General features: G+C 46.7%; 1 protein-coding gene and 1 long non-coding RNA gene across 5 annotated transcripts in view; one reads left to right on the top strand and one right to left on the bottom strand.

Annotated features, from left to right (window-relative positions):
* Positions 1-13,730, bottom strand: part of St3gal5 (ST3 beta-galactoside alpha-2,3-sialyltransferase 5) — a gene marked incomplete at its 5' end in the record, with an annotated part of 57,935 nt that extends 44,205 nt beyond the window's left edge. For 3 of the 4 annotated variants that reach the window (NR_174121.1, NM_001398713.1, NM_001398712.1), the window contains one exon: positions 13,559-13,730. Coding sequence is in view for 1 of the 4 variants with exons in the window: in NM_001398712.1 (NP_001385641.1) it covers positions 13,559-13,637 (79 nt within the window). Of the gene's footprint in view, positions 1-13,341 lie in introns of all 4 variants that reach the window. The other variant, NM_031337.3, reaches the window with a different exon arrangement.
* Positions 13,731-13,844: 114 nt separating this feature from the next.
* Positions 13,845-16,536, top strand: LOC102556495 (uncharacterized). The gene is made up of 2 exons (XR_353381.5): positions 13,845-14,074; positions 14,418-16,536. It is a non-coding gene; the product is annotated as an uncharacterized LOC102556495 (long non-coding RNA).
* Positions 16,537-16,577: the final 41 nt, after the last annotated feature.

Raw genomic sequence — 16,577 nt, 5'->3', positions numbered from 1 at the left:
AACACATTACAACGCCACACACACACACACACACACACACACACACACACACACACACACACGAGGCAACTCGCAACCACTTATAACTCAAAATTCCAAGGAATTTGATGCATTCAGGCCTCCATGGGCACCTGTACAAACTTGGTGCACATAAATTCACATAGGCAAGCACAAATACACATAAAAATATGTAATAAATATTCCTTTTAAAAATTTTTATTTTCTGGGCCAACAGGATAGCTCACTATGTAAAGACACTTGCTTCTAAGCTTGAAGTTCTGTGTTCGATCCGAGGACCTCACCCTCGTGTGGAAGAACAGGCTCCAAACTCCTGCCACGGCATTCATGTCTACACACAGACGAACATTGTTTCCATAAATAAAATGTAATAGTTTTAAAATGTCCCTGGATATTGCCATGTGTTCCTGGGGGAACAAAAGTACCCTGGCACTGTTGAGATAGTTATATTAAGATTTCAACACCACCTCATACGAAAGTCAAGAAGGGTAATCAGACTTACGTGCCAGGCTACAAGAAAGATCTAATGACACCTGCATTTCAATACCTAATATTCTGTGCTATTCTATTCAAGAGCTCTTGGTTTATCAAGATGGTGGTCAGGTCCTTACCTGTCTACGGTATAGGAGACAATGAGCGAGCACTGGTCTGAGCCCATGCACAGGCAGGCTGGAGAAAGCAGGCTAACAGCTGGCAGTCGTTGTCCACACTGCACCTACCTCAGCCCATGTCACCACTGAGGAAACCATGCCATCTGCAGCATCCTTCCTTGCCCACGACCACATCTGACTTTCACAAGAAGCCCCTACCACAAAGCCACAGAGAGCGCTGATTGCTGAGGCTTCCCCCAACACCTCCCCTGTTACTTCAGTCAGGGTTTTGCAACCAGACCTTGAACAAGAACCACTTGAGGCTATAGGCAAGCAAATCCCTACATTTCATGCGCAGAATGTGACACCTGACAGGATTAGAGGAGGACGGCCATTTTTCAAGCAAGCTCCCAAATGTAATGTGGGCAAAGCACTTTAAAAATAAGTCTTCCTTTTAAGCAAGTTTTCTGTGGCAGAGACAAACACATGCAGTGAACAGGTTTTGGCCTGAAGACTGTCCAGATTCTACAAACTGAGCCAAGAGATAAGGGTCTGTCATCTGTGAAGAACAAAACCACTGTTCTGAGAATCTGCACCCTACTGTTGTGGCCAATTAACCCTTCAGGATCCCGATGGAGGGTTTCTCCATACCAATGAGATCCCTCTGACATAAAGGGGGGGGTCATTACCATCACTCAACTCTGCTCTTTTACATGTTGAAAATATCAAGGCAATGAATTCTGAACACTTGGAATACTCTCTAAAAGCATTCATCCTCCAAAGTGAGAACGTGACTCATGGGCACAGAAGGTGCCTCTCCAATATCTTACCCAATACTCCCTTGGGCTTGGCTTCTTGCCTTCCTCGATTAAAACCCTTGATTAACAGCCTATGATCTCTCCACCTGCTTATCTGCTCTGCTGCTTGACTTCCCTGTGCTGGAGAGAGCCAGACGACGGCCTATTCACCTGTGCGCCACACTAACACAGGCGGTCGCTTCTGCCCTCATGCTTCTTGTTTGAACTCAGGAGCCTACAAGAGTGCCACTGTGTAAAAGGAACTTACTGAGCACTGCCTGGCTAAAGGGGCTGACCATCAGCTTGCCACTGCTCACCCTTAAAGTGCACCCAAACTCACCTGAATGCAGAACCACCAAATCCAAACACAACCATCACTGCATGCTTCTTTTCCATTTACTTGTCTGTCTGTCTTCGTTTTTTCGAGTCAAGGTTTCTCTGTGTAGCCCTGGAACTTGCTCTGTGGTCCAGGCTAACCTCCAACTCAGGCATCTGCCTGCCTCTGTCTCTCAGTGTTGGGATTAGATGTGTGTGCCCCCACTGCCCAGTAAAAGTATAGGCATTTTTTGTTTGTTTTTCATGACAGGGTTTCTCTGTATAGCTCTGACATTCCTGAACTCACTATATAGACCAGCCTAACCTTAACCTCACAGAGATCCACCTGCCTCTGCCTCCCAAGTGGTAGGGTTAAACGTTTGCACTGTTACTCCCAGCTCACTGGATGCTTCTTAAGTGCCCAGATTGTAACATAAGACTCCTTGGATGAGGGAGATGCAGACAAACAAATCAATAGCTGTCCCACATTCCAGAAGGGACGGGCCTGGGAGCAAAAGCAACTGGATCTGCCTGGTGCTGCCACCTCCCTCAGAAAACAGGAAAGAGTTGAAAAGTTCAACTGTTTGCCAACTTGATATGGGCCAAGTCATGGCTGGAGTAAGTTTACTAGTTGCAAAAATTCAGATTGGGCAAAGACTTTTTACTGCTTTTCTTCCTTCCTGGGATGTTGGAATCCACACTCGCCTGCCTTTCCAAAGTAAGAACAATTTGGACAGCTGGATGGGCACTAAAATGTTGAGGCCAGGGAGGGAGAGAAAGAAAGCAAGAGTAAATGGCAGAAGTTAAAGGACCCCCCCCCCCAAAAGGAAAGAGCAGGAAGGGTTTTTAAGTTCCAACATGCACGCAGAGAATACGACAATGTTTTTTTGTTGGGCTTGAGAGCAGCCACCATGGATGGGAGAGAAGGGAACGGTTCTAGCAGGCGATGACTGGGAAGGGAAGGAAGAGGAGAGCAGAAATATTGCTATCACAGTCTTTCTTCCTCTGCCCACTGGAGTCCAGCAGTTTCAGAGGAACGGTGCAGAGAGGTCCAGAGAGGTCCGTGGGCGGGCCTGCCTGCCCATAAATCATTACAGGTCCCAACCTGGAGATCCTCCTTTGAATCCAAGAACTGCCCCACCACTACCTTCCCACAGAGGAACCCAGCTGGAAGTACAAAAGGTTCCTCAAACTGGACTTTAAAATGCTGAGGCTGGGGGCAGCACCAACTGGAATCAGTCTGAAGGGGGTGGAGGATATAAGTTTGGGGGAGGTACTGGGGGTGTCATCAAAGTACACGTGTATATGTTTTCTCACATATTAATAAAAATATTCTACTTTTAGAAGTGTGAGATTTCTACTGGGATGTACGACTCAGTGTTCTCTGAAGGCGTTGGGGGATACCTTTTTGCTTTGTAGGTCTTGTTTTGAGACAGTATCTTCCCCATTACTCCAGAATGACTTCAAATTCAGGATCCTCCCACTCAGTCTCCTGAGTGCTAGTACCACAAATGTATGCCACAATGCCAACACTGCAGACACATCTTTAGTAGGCTTGTATCTTATCTATCGAGGGCTGGACCATAGCATCTTACAGTGCACAGGGTGTGTTTGGGTTTAAATACACTTCAAAGTCTGCACAGGAAACTTCTCTCACAGGACCGTGGCAGCTCCAGTTTAAATTGGGAAATGGGGAGTAGAGGTTGTCGGAGCTGGTTGACCAGATGCCCCTGAGGCCAGTCACAAACCAGGAAACCTCTTAGAATAGCAGCAATAGCCAATGGAGCCAAGGTCTTCATTCTGTTCCCTGTAGAGGTCAGGAGGGACAGATGCTGAGGAATGCTCAACAACACAGGAAATGAGCAGCAGAGGCCACACAAGACGCAGCCATGCCACAGCTTCTGTGTCCGCAGTGTCAGAACACTGAGCTGGAGGCTGCAGAGACATCCGCTTTGTTTCTGAAGCAATTTTATACTTAGAAAAAGACTGGAAGAGCGATACAAGGAATTCTCATCTACCCTTCAACCAGATACCCTACCCCCATGGTTAATATGTGTGCTGCTGTTCTATTCGTATATAACATACATAATTTACTCAAATACCTGAAAGAAAACTGTAGACACTGTTACACCCTAAATATTTTATTTTCCTAGAAATAAAGTCATTCCTTATATGATCACAGAATAATGTTCAATGCGAGGGCCTGGACACTGACTCAAGCTAGAGTCTAATATAAAGGTCTCAGGAAGATTTCTCTAGTCCTTCCAAGTGATGACTTTCGAACAAAAACAGAAACAAAAAAAATTTTTTTTTTTGCCTTTTCCAGGATACCATCCAGGATCGCATGAGGCTTAATGTCATGTCTCTTTAATCGAAAACAGTTCAGTTATCTCTTGTGACCTTGACATTTTTTTTGAAAAGTACAGGCCGAGTGTTTTGCAGAATGTTCCTTAGATGGGGATCATCTGATGTTTCTTCATGACCAGATTCTGAGTTATGCACTGGGGCCAAAGGCAGCACAGTGGGAGGCTGTGCTTTGCTCTCTGCATTTTCTCAGGCAGGGCGTTTACCCGGTCTGACACTGGTGACATCTCAGAGGAACACCTGGTTAGGGTGGTGTAAGCCAGTTGCTATTTTCTCTTTGTGAACTAGTAAGTGACTTGATGGGAGATACCTAGTGTCTTAGCTACCTTCCTATTGCTGTGAAGAGGTCATGGACCAGAGCAACTCATTTTTCAAAAAAAAACAACAAAACAAAACAAAAACACCCTTGAATTAGTTATAGTTTCAGAAGACGAGGCCGTGACCATCACAGCGTGGAGTATGGTGGCAGGCAGGCATGGTGCTGGAACAGTAGCTGAGTGCTTCATCCTGATCCTCAAGTTGAAAGCAGAGTGCAGGAAACTGGGCCTGGCGTGGGTTTTGGAAATTTCCAAGCCTGTCCCTAGTAACTTCTTACCTCCTCTAAGAAGGTCCTGTCTCCCAATCCTTCCTAAACAATTCCACTCATTAGGGAGGAAGCAAGCATTCAAATATAAGAGCCTGGGGTGGGGGGTGGGGGATTTTCATTCAAATCACCACACCTTGGAACTAAGTAAAGTCCCTGCTTTTCATCACATCTGCTTGTTTCAGTGGTCACTGGTAGAGAGAAGGAAAAATTGTAAGTTAGGCAGGGTCATATCAGCACCTCATGAATAAAGTTTGTCAGAACAGAGGTGGTGAAAATGAATTATCACCTGGTCTCCTTCCACATTTACTTCATGGAACCTCAATCCGTGCTCATTCTTAGCTAGTGGGAAAACTAGGTAGGACTGGAGAGAAGGCTCAGTGGTTAAGAGCACTTGTTGCTCTTGTAGGGACTCTAATTCAGTTTCCAGCACCCACACAGCCGCTCGCAACCATCTTTAGCTCCAGTTCCAGGAGATCTGATGCCTTGTTCTGGCTTCTGTGAGGAGCAGGCATGCCCAGGGCATGCATGCATGCATGCATGCATGCATACATGCATGCATACATACATGCAGGCAAATACTCAGAAAACAGAATTTAAAAATCTATAAAAGAAAGAAAACTATATATTCTCTAGCTAGGACCTGAGACTGTACCAGTTGCCAAGTGTCTATTAAAGACTTCCTGAGAAATCCAGAAGGAAGGACAGTTGCCGAGCCCAGAGCGCTGACGCCCAGTCCCGCCAATGCCCGTTTTGTTTTGTGTTTACTGTGTCTTTAAATGAGAATGCCGAACGCTCTACTCTGTGATCCTGCCTCCTCACATACCGGGGCTTAGAGACTCTAACTTGCTTTACCTAGGAAATATCTCAAGAGGCCAGAGAAGGACTTAAGGTGTGTCTGTCAACTGTTTGTCTTACACTCCTTCTTGTGTGTCTTTGTTAAGCTGGCTGGCCAGCCCCTGCCCTGCCCAGCAACAACGCTGAGGGAAGCAGACCGCAGCCATACCAGCTTTTATGTAGGTGCTTCATATCTGAACTGAGGCCCTCACTTTTGCACTTTTTCCCCCTCGAGCCATCTCCCCAGCCTTGAACCCTTGTTATCATAAAGGTAGAAACCTCAGAGAATATTCAACAGTGGAAAGAAGATTAGAAAGACAGCCTACATCTCAGTGCCCGTGGTTAACACTCTTCTTCTCTATATCCTGTCAGCCTTTGTATCATTTGTGTTCTACAGAAACAGGGCTGAGCTGTCTGTATTAGCCTTCTTTGACCTAAATTCCACTGGGGATGAAGCCCTGTAACAAAGGGCTAGAATTTTGTTAATTGTCCCAAGGATGGCCAAACAACTAGAATCATTCCAGAGCATGAGAGAGAGGTTAATGTATAAAACAGGCTGCCATTGGATATTAGGGCTTACATTCCTCATAAAGCCTTGGTTGGGAAGGGCTGGGCTACAGAAGGCTGTGGAAAGGCTGTCTGGAGTTCTTTGTTCTCTTAACAATCCTACCCCTCAGTTTTGTTTTATTTTGTTTTTCTAACTAAGTAGTCTTTTTTTTTTTGGTTCTTTTTTTCGGAGCTGGGGACCGAACCCAGGGCCTTGCGCTTCCTAGGTAAGCGCTCTAACCACTGAGCTAAATCCCCAGCCCCTTAACTAAGTAGTCTTAAATCCAATGTAATCAATCTTCCTACCTCAGGCTCCCTGGGTTACAAGCATAAACAACCATGCCCAGATTTATAATCCTATAATAAACATTTAATAAACAAATATTACATACTAGGAACTGAGACTAGAAAATAAATAGGGCATAATCCCTTTCCTCTATGAATATGATCACGAACTCTCAGACACCCAAAGCACCAGCAATGAACTCGTGAGCCTGGTGGTAAGGAACCACTAGTCCTTCGGAGGAAATCAGGGAGGCCTTCTGGAGAACATGATGAGCCAGTGGGTGTGCCAAGGGTAAGAAGGATTGCAGAGTGGGTTCCAGATGAAAGAAGAAAACGTCAGTTATTCAGACTATATCCAGTTATACCAGGAGACCTGAGGGACAGTGGTCAACTAAGCAGACCCCAGGACTGGTTCTAAGCAGGACAGTGGTGAGAGCAACCTGGGCAGGCACTGGGTGGTCAGGAGGTCACTGAGCTTGTGGTTTGAATGAAAACTCAGCATTAGGAGATGTGGCCTTACTGGACAAAGTGTGTTGGGGTGAGGCTTTGAGGTTTCAGATGCTCATGCCTGGCTCAGTGTTGCCCTCTCTTTCTGTTGCCTACCAATCTAAAAGTAGAACTCTTGGCTCCTCCAGCACCATGTCTGCCTGCTATGCTGCCCTGCTTCCCGCCATGATGAAACCATAAGACAGCCCCAATTAAATGTTATCCTTTATAAGAGGTTGTAATGGTGTATCTTCACAGCAATAGAAACCCTAATTTAGGCACATGTTTGATAGTTTCATACATTTCTATAATGAATTTTAATCATTTCTATACCTGTTCTTTCTTCTTCTTCTCAACGAATCCCCCTCCTGTCTCTAGATCCTCTCTGGTGTGAAGTCCACTGAGTTTAATTGGTGTTTTTTGTCCCAGTAAAGGTAACTTATCAGTAGCTACACCATTGAAGAAAATGACACCCCTTCTCCAACCACCTTTCATTTCCAACGACTATTGGTGATTATTATCTCAGGGATTATAAAATGTTGAGGGGCCCAATCTTATTTGGCAGAAGATTTTAAGCCAGCATTTGGGCAGGCCCCAAGCAGACACACCAGGCTCAATCATACATGGACTGCGGATCTGGACATGCAAGAAACAACACAGGCTGTGCCTTTGCTTCAGGTCTTACAATCCCACCTGGAAAAACAAGCAACAAACAAGAAATGAAGGCAGAGAAACAGATCAGTACATCCTCCTCCAGTGTCGTTATCACAAGTGGTCGCTCTCACTGGATTCTGTACAAAGGTTTTAGAGCTTTCAGGGTAGAGAATCTTTTCAAAGGCTCCCCCGAAGGAGGAGTGCTCCTCTGCCACTGTCTGAATAGGAACGGTGGGGGGCGCAGGTGTCACTAGTGTAGGGACAGCATGTCCTGGAGAAGTCTGAGGATAATGGGTTTGAAGTCCAGCCCAGGAGGGACGCTATGCTGCAGCTCACAGAGGAATGAGCAGTTCCTATCATGGGTGCTGAAATTATACTGGAGGAGTACGAGGGGCTTTTCTACATGGAGCTGGATATTGAAGAGACCTCCTGAGGCTGAACTAGAGACGGAGACATGCCCTCATGAGGCAGTATGAGATAGAAGGCAGAGCCCCAAATATCATCAGTTCTGATGGGATATCTTCTGAGGGATTGGAATACATTATTTGCTGCAAAGACATGGGAACAGTAGCCTCATCCACTACCTCCAAGCCTAGGTCTGAATCCTAGCTCTGCCCCTAGAACGACTTCTTTTGCTTAGTACCCTCCTTTATAAAATGGGAGGGATAGTGGTACCAGGTACAGCGCTACAATATGATCGAATGAGCAGTCTATGGAACAGTTCTACACCAGGTGAGGAAAGACTGAGGAAACTTCCTCTCGTGGTTTACAGGGGAGGGAGCAGGGAGCAGTCTTTGAAGACTGAGTATGACTGACTATAAAATATTCATTAATGAATTTTATATGGTTAGAAGCTAGGTGCATGTGCGTTTAGAAGTTGGTATCTTCCAGAGAAATGGAAATTTGAATCTACCAGTTTCTTTTTTTTTTTTAATATTTATGTTTTTATTTTGGGGGGGGGATATTTTTTATTTACACTTCAAATGTTATTCCCCTTCCTGGTTTCCCGGCCATAAGCCCCCTATCCCATCCCCCTCCCTATGTTTTTATACTTATTTTTCATTTTATTATATTTTTATTATGTGAGATTGTGTGAGTGTGTGCGCGTGCGCATTTGTGTGTGTGTGTGTGTGTGGGTACACACATGCCATGGTATCCAAGTGGAGACGATACATGTGGAGAGTTCTTCTTCTGAGTTCTCTCCTTACAGCATGTAGGTCCTGGGTATCAAACTCAGGTTGTCAGAGTTGGCAGCAGAGGCCTTTGCCCGCTGAGCCAAGTTGCCGGCCATTATTTTACTTTTTAACCTTGTGTGTAGCACACATGTAGGTATGTGCATATCATATGAGTGCGCATACCCCCAGAGGCTGGCACAGCTGGGCAGTGCATAATCCACAGTTAGAGTGATGGGCAGTTGTGAGCTGCCTGACTTAGATGCTAGAAATGGAATTCTAGTTCCCTGTAAAGCGGCGAGCTTTCTTACCAGAGGGCCATCTCTCTAGTCCCTTTTAAAGGGAGGCTACTAGCAATTTTTAAACTGCAGGGATGTCTCAGGTTGTTCCCACTGGAGAGCACCTAGACAGGAGGAACATATAGATAAAGATAGCCACAGCCTGTGCCAGTGGATAACCCCGCTAAGATCTCCATTACAGAAAATGGCGAGCAAAGAGAAGGGAAGACCAGAGGTAACTTTGTCCCCTTGAACTTTTCGCTGCCTGCCAGTCTAGATAAGAGAGAAACACACGTGGGGGTGAATAACAAGCTAGAAGAGGAGACAGGGCAGCCAGAGGGAGATAGCCTCTGTCTAACAGAAACACCCGCTCTGCTTGGTTCTTGATATACATAAGCCCATCATTATGAAAACGGTAACGAGCGGAAGAGTATGGTACCACAGGCCTGGAATTCCAGCACTAGAGTGGGGAGGTAGGAGCCAAAATCCAAGGCCAGACTGGGTTTTAGCAGCCCTTGCCTGAAAACAAAACAAAACAAAAAAAAAACTGAACTAAAAATATAAGTAAATATGTAAATAAGTTTAAAAGTGGCTTCAACGTTCAAAAAAAACTTAAGTATTATTCATAAAGTAGGCCTTGCACATGCTGTTTTTTGGGCTTATCAAACCTGGTCAAATGATACTAGCCTATTATCACCCCAGATAGTAGTAATCCTGAAGAAAAAGAAAGCCAGAGTATAGGATTTCGTTCTTGATCTGAAACCTGGGTGTTTTTCCCTGATGTAACTGAACTGTAAAAATGCTTTCTACTGCTCAAAAACTCAAGTAAGGAAAAGGCTTTTCCTGTAGGTAAGTTAAACAGAAATGGAGTGACTGAGTGGAGGTTTGTTTGTATTAAGCTGGGTGGCAAGATCAAACTAAGCAGTTGACTAAAGACGCTCTCCACATCTGAGAAACTTGGAGCTCAGCCTGCGCTGTGCTAGGACCCAAGGAGGGCCTGGACTCTGTAGCACTGCTCTTCCTGAGGTCCTACAGAACAGGGCCAGGCAGAAACTTCCTACTGTGAAAGCAACACCAGCAGCATCTGCAAACTCTCCCCTTCGTCGTTGAGGATGGAGAAACTTCCACCATGGTTAATTCTAAGGCTAGAATAAAATAGCTTTGGCTGGGGGGTCCTCAAAATGAGTAATAAACCCATAACCCAGTAATCCTACTGCCTGGCAGATTCCCAAAAACACACTTATGCACACTTTCCCAAAGCTAGGCACCAGAGCACTCACAGTAGCACTATCTGGAGCAGACACACACTGGAAGGTGCTTAACACTCAACAATTGATTACAGACGAGAGGCACTAAATTTACCCCGTGACTACCGTGAGCTTTGGCAGTGAACATGCCATTACTACAGGTGGCACAGGGAGTGCCTCTATCACTCAGTGCTTACAAAAGAAGACACACACCATAGGTTTCTATTTATGCACAGTGTGAGAGAAGCGAGTCACACCAGGGTAAATGCTAGGAGAGGCAGTGACTGACTGGGTAGGACACAGGTCCTGGTATCTTCTGTTCCTTCACCTGAGTGTGGTTCATGTTCACTATGGAAATGTGTTCCATAGTACTCTTTGGGTTCCTCTGCTTTTCCCTACACACATTCTAAATGTGGAGGTCAGAAAAGAACAGAGTTAGTTCTCTCCTTCTACTGTGTGGGTTCTGAAAATTGAATTCAGGTCATTAGGTAGCAGCACCTTAGCCCATTGAGCCATCTCACTGGTTTCGTGTGTGTGTGTGTGTGTGGTGAATGTGGGTGTATAGTGTGTGTGTGTGTGTGTGTGTGTGTGTGTGTGTGTGTATTTATTTATATCTATTAAGACAGAGTCTCCTATTCCTGTCTCTATCTCCCAAGTGCTGAAATTAACAAACCTGCTCCAAGTACCTACACAACATTTGAACAGGAGCAAACCTCATCTGTCCAGGTAAGCAAGCTAATATGGATCGATGGTGAGCACCTCTCAGTCAGTTCGTTTTATCCCTGATCCTTCTTCACACACCCCACTGATTCCCTCTATGGGATGCTTCTGAGTTTCTCTCCCAGGAGAGCTCTAGTGCCACCGTCCATATTTATGGCTTCCTCCCACACTGGGCGTGTGAATCACACCCCCTCTGGTGGATGCCTCTGCTAACACATGCCACCCACACTGATCCAGTCCTTGCTTCTCCATCCTCAGCTGTTATCATATAAATTCCCAGTTGCTTCTATGCCAAGCCTTCCCAGCTGGACTAGCATGAAGAACATGCTCTTGGGGGTGATGACCACCCTCTTGGCTCCACAAGCAGCGCAGAGTAAAGTCCTCCTCCAGAGCGAGGTAGATGTGGAGGGTGACTCTCTCTGCTTCCCACGTCTTGGTTAGGGTTTCTATTGATGTAACACCATGACCAAAAACAACTGGGAGAAAGGGTTTAATGTCAGCCTAAATTGCACATTGCAGTCCATCACTGAGGGAAGTCAGAACAGGAAGTGAAACACAGCAGGAACCTGGAGGCAGGAGTTGATGCAGAGACCATGGAGGAGCACTGCATACTGACTTGGTCCCCCCACAGCTTGCTTTCTCATACAACTCAGAACCACTAGCCCACCAATAAGCTGGGCCCGCCCTGATTAGTCACTAATTAAGAAAATGTCACAGGCTTGCCTCCAGGACAATCTGGCAAGGACATTTTTTCGATTGATGTTTTCTTTTCCCAAATACTCCAACTTGTATCAAGTTGACATAAAAAACTGCCCAGCACACCATTAGTATCTCGGGACGGCTGCTAATTCTGCACTACTTCGACTAGCCCAGTAAGGGAGCCAGAAGTGGAGGAGGCACTCCAAGGACAGGTGTTTCTTGAATATTTCCCTAACCATTCACCATTTTGAAGACATGGGGCAATCACCAATGTATGTTAAGCTGAGTGAATTTTCAGAATCGACATAAATGTGTGCTTTTAGAATTTCCTACCAGCCCCCCAGCACGCCATTTTCCAGAAGCCACATCACACCTCCTCTTACTGCTTAAGCCAGGCATGTTGGTACCGGCCTGTAATCCCAGCACTTTGATCAGTGTTCAAGGCCAGTTTTGGATGCACAGTGAATTTAAAGCCAGTCTGAGCTACACGCTATCCCTGAGTCAAAAACCAAACCAACCAACCAACAAAAAAACAGCTAGCAAAACCCCGATCATCTCAATTTCTTCTCAAGTCTCAAGGAAAACGCCATCAACCCTAACTAAGAATGTCCACCTTACAGCCACAGCGTGGACCACATAGCAGATATGGCTGTCAGGAGACTCAGCACTCAGCTCATACTAATACTCTCTTGACCAAACACTCGGAAGTCAGACGATCCCAGCCCTGCAACCAGCAATGTTAGAAACCATTCTGAGCTGTCAGGATATGGAATTACACAAAAGAAACCAAAATCTGCTTCTCTGGTCATTCAACAGACATAGATCCCTCTTCCCAGCTCCAGCATGTATTGGGCTTCAGGTAGAAGAGGATTTACAGTCATAAACCAAGGGAAGGCTTGGCTAGACACCAGAGGGCAGAAGATGAGTGTGAGTCTCCTTCCTTTGTGAGTCTAAAACCCAGTTCCTGGCTGAAGGAACCTGCAATCCATCGGTCCCTGAAAAAGCACAACACATAAAACCGCCTTTTCCTCCTTTTAAGTAAATGACACCTAATTTTGCAGAGGCAAAATATGAATTGAGACTGAATTAAGACGAAAAGGTATAAATGAATTTCTAAATCTCATTTCCAAGTCAGCTAGTGATTCTGCAGAGTTCAATGATGGTTAAAAACCACAAACCCATTGGCCTGGGAGAGACCTCAGCCATCAGCTGGGTAAGTCTTCCAGTACGGACTTGGAGAGCAAGCTCCCCACAGGAGGATATCAGTGTCTGCCAAGGTCATCCAACTGATGTGGGGTAGGGACAAGAGTTCGCTTTGATTTACTGGGGTCCTACCAATTGTTCTCTAACACCCTCTCTGCAAAACAAACAAAACAGCGCACCACGAACGCACCCCCTTGGCAGGCCACAGCTTAAAATTTCCAAAAAACCAAAAAACGGTCGCCCCAATGTGTCTCCTCAGCAGGACTGGCCGTAGAGAGGGGGCAGCGAAGGTCACCAGTGAATTTCTACCAGCAGAAATCTACCCACTTTCACACCGCACGTCTACCCACAAGGATGCCCCAGAAGGGTTCAGGAGCCACTAGTGACCCTGCACAAGGTTCCCCAAGGTAGTCACGGGAGACACTGAGCCAATTCGACTCTGCCGGCTCAGAAGGTTCCAGCAATGAATTAAAGTCCCAGAACCAAGCGATGTGTCGGAAGAGGGCCACTTTGGCCGGACCTGCCACGCGGGGCGGGTCGTCCTTACCCACAGCACCGCGTTCACACCTCGACAGGCTGCGCCGGGGGCGCCCATATAGGCGGCCCGGGGTCGCGACCCTCCGCCGGCGTCCCCTCGCAGGCGCGTCCGGCGTCTCAGGGCTGGGGAGGAGCTGCTGGGCCTGGGGTATGAGTGGGCAAAGGCGGATCGCTGCTGCCTGGGTTCCCCGAGGTCCGCTCTGCTGACTGGGGGCTGCGCCACGTACCTCGGCAGGCAGGTGCCGCTGCTTGGCTTCGCGGCTTCTGGGGCCTCCGCGCCGCGCCGCCCGCCGCCTCCGTGCGCATGCTAGGGAGGGAGCGCTGGCAAGCGGCCAGCCCCGGGCCCCGCGCCCCAGCCCGCCCCCGGCGCCGCGCTCGCGCCCATTCAGCCCCGGACAGTCCGTTCCCCAGCGCGGATGCTGAGGGGAGTGGGGGTAGGCGGGGGCGGGGTCGCGGGTCACGAGGATGCGGAAGGCCAATCAGAGTGCGCCCAGCCCCGCCTCCGAGCGAGCTGTTCCCCCCGCCCCCTCCGACTGCTAGTGGAAAGGGAGCGGGGCGCTGTCAGCCAAGACGCGGCTTGGGGGCGCCAGGCAGCCTGGGACAAGGGGAGATCTCAACTCCAGGCTTGTGCGAGATTAAATGGTGGAAGACGCTCCGGGGAACCTAAGGTGGCTCTGGACCGGTTATAGGCTTTAACTGAGCATCCAATTAAGTATCGGAGCCGTGGAACTAAGGGACTTGAGGTAATCACGTGCTTTATTCGCCAGCTGCCCACTGGTCCTGGGTCCTGAGTCCCAGGAGACAAACACCAGGACAAGCTAGATCAGCGATTCTCAACCTGGAGTGGAACGGCCTTTCACAAGGGTCGCCTAAGACCAAGGACACATATTTACATTATGATTCGCAACAGTAGCTAAATTACAGTTATGAAGTAGCAATGAAAATAATTTTATGGTCAGGGGTTACCACCACAACATGAGGAACTGTATTAAAGGAAAGGGTGGCAGCATTAGAAAGGTTGAGAACGATTGGGCTAAATGCTTGTTACTGTGCTAGTTACCTAAACAAACCAACTTGTTTTTGCAGGAGAGGGAACTGAGGTCTGCGTGGGGCTGAGGGTGAGTAGCTTTAAAGTCATTTGGGGACAGAAGCAGGAACAGAACTTGGACTTGGAGCACTCAAATCCCATTTGTCTGAAAGCTACTGACCCTCTGGTCTCTCACACCTTGTTCTGGAAAGGAAATGTAATACAATTTTTAAAAACATGTTTAATAAATCCCAAACGTAGTGCATTAAAGATGCCTAAAACTGGACTAGATCTCCTTTTTAGGATATTTCTTCCCATGATCCTCTAGAGAAGCCGATAAGAAAGGGATCCAAACCGCAAAGTAAATGATATTATAATGAAGCCAAGCTCCTGAGGATGTAGACCCTTTGTTACTGCATATGTGTGTGAGAAATGCCCTAGCGCCTTCGTTTCTGTTATATTGGAATAGCTTGCCTTCAACCTCAAGAACATTTAACCACAAAGGGGCATTCCGACAATCAGGAGGCACACTTTCCAAGATACAGCTCCGGTTTTCTTGGTTACTGAACAACAAACTCCTTTTTGGGGCTGCTCAAGGTCCCGTGATAGATCTTAGGGCTGTGTGTCAGCTAAAAAGATTGAAGCTTTGTAGTGAAAGCTTTCAGCTTTTACAAACAGGAGGAAAGCTTGATCTAGCTTTTAGAACCCTTTCTCCCAGCTCCATCAGGCACTGCTCATCTTTTACTGAACAGTACCCCCTCTCATTTTGAAGAGGAGGATCCTAGACCCTGAGCCAAGAGCCTTTACCAGTTTTCCTTCTTTCAACAGCTCGCTCAGAGCAGCTGGTTTGCACACATCTTTGTTCTTTCCCCAGGGTGGAGAGCAGAGCAGGGACGCCTTGGGGTGGAGGGATGCTATCTAGGTTGTCAATGCCAAGAGTTAAAAAAAAAGCAGGAAAAAATAGAGTAGGTGGATTTTATTTTCACGGCTATCCAAAGCGACAAATCTCGGTTTTAAAGTGGGGGCACTGGAAATATTCTAGAAAGGAAAAAAAAAGTGGAAGAAAGCTTGGTATATGGCAGGTTAAAGCCCGTGGGTCGGCCAAGACTGGTCAGACAGTAGCTAGCGGCCTGGAATGACCAACAGCTGTAGCAATTGCAGAGCACCTCACTCTCCGCCTATGGGAGACCAGCCTGAGGCCTGTGTATGTGATCAGATGCTCTGACATTTCTTTGTTCTCTCCCACATCTCCCTGCAAGGAGCCCCACCCTCTCCCAGTAAGGAACCCCACCCTCTTAGCGGTAAGGACTGTCCTGGAAGCTGGAAGAACCCTGCCTTGCAAGGGTAGGTGTAAGTTGGGGTTAATGAAGAGTAAGATGTGAACTCTGCCTCCTGTCTTAGCCTCATGGGACATTTGTTTTAAGTATTAACGAGCTCTGTCACCTGGTTCACACTTAGTGAAGGAAAATAAGACCTGCTCCCAAAGTCCTCCAAAGAATACACTTGGATCAGATACTAGATTTCAAAGGTTTACTGAGTGGCCTCAGAGAAGCTTCCAGACTCTGACTAGCATGCAGTAGAACTGCTAATAAGTCAAAGGCAGCAACTATTACTTCCTAAATTCACTTTTTGCATTCACCACCTTAGTTAATCTAATGACAGGGTATTCTGACCCCCTTGTGTGCTGCAACACCCTATTTTGTTAAGTTTGTCTCACTTTTGGCCATAGTCTGTGTATTCCTTAATCTCTCTGGGACCCTTTCAGAGACCCTCCACAGTCAAAATTTTTGTATAATAATCTCATGATGCAAAAGGTGAACAAGACTGCCCATCACTGATCAAGACAACATAGCCAATTGGGTGAGGTGGTATGTGGATGGAAGGACTCCCAGTGTCCAGGAGTAGAGGCAAGAGGATCAGAAGTTCAAGGTCATCTTCAGCTACACAGCCAGTTTGATGTGAGCCTGTGCTACAGGAGACCTTGTTACAACAAAACAAATTACGGCACCAAATCACAAAGGTCCTTGAGGGGGCTGTGGACACAACCCTGTAACTCCAGTTCTAGGTGATCCAATACCCTTGTTGGGCCTGCTTGGCCACTGCATGCATGTGGTACTCAGACATATATGCAGACAAAATGCATACACATACAAAATAAAAGTAAATCTTTTAAAAAGACTCTTGAATATGTACCTTTTTTATTTTTATTTCTGTTGCCA

This window comes from Rattus norvegicus, chromosome 4 (assembly GCF_036323735.1).
Source record: "Rattus norvegicus strain BN/NHsdMcwi chromosome 4, GRCr8, whole genome shotgun sequence".
Classification (NCBI taxonomy): domain Eukaryota; kingdom Metazoa; phylum Chordata; class Mammalia; order Rodentia; family Muridae; genus Rattus; species Rattus norvegicus.
This window is presented reverse-complemented; position numbering and strand designations above follow the sequence as displayed.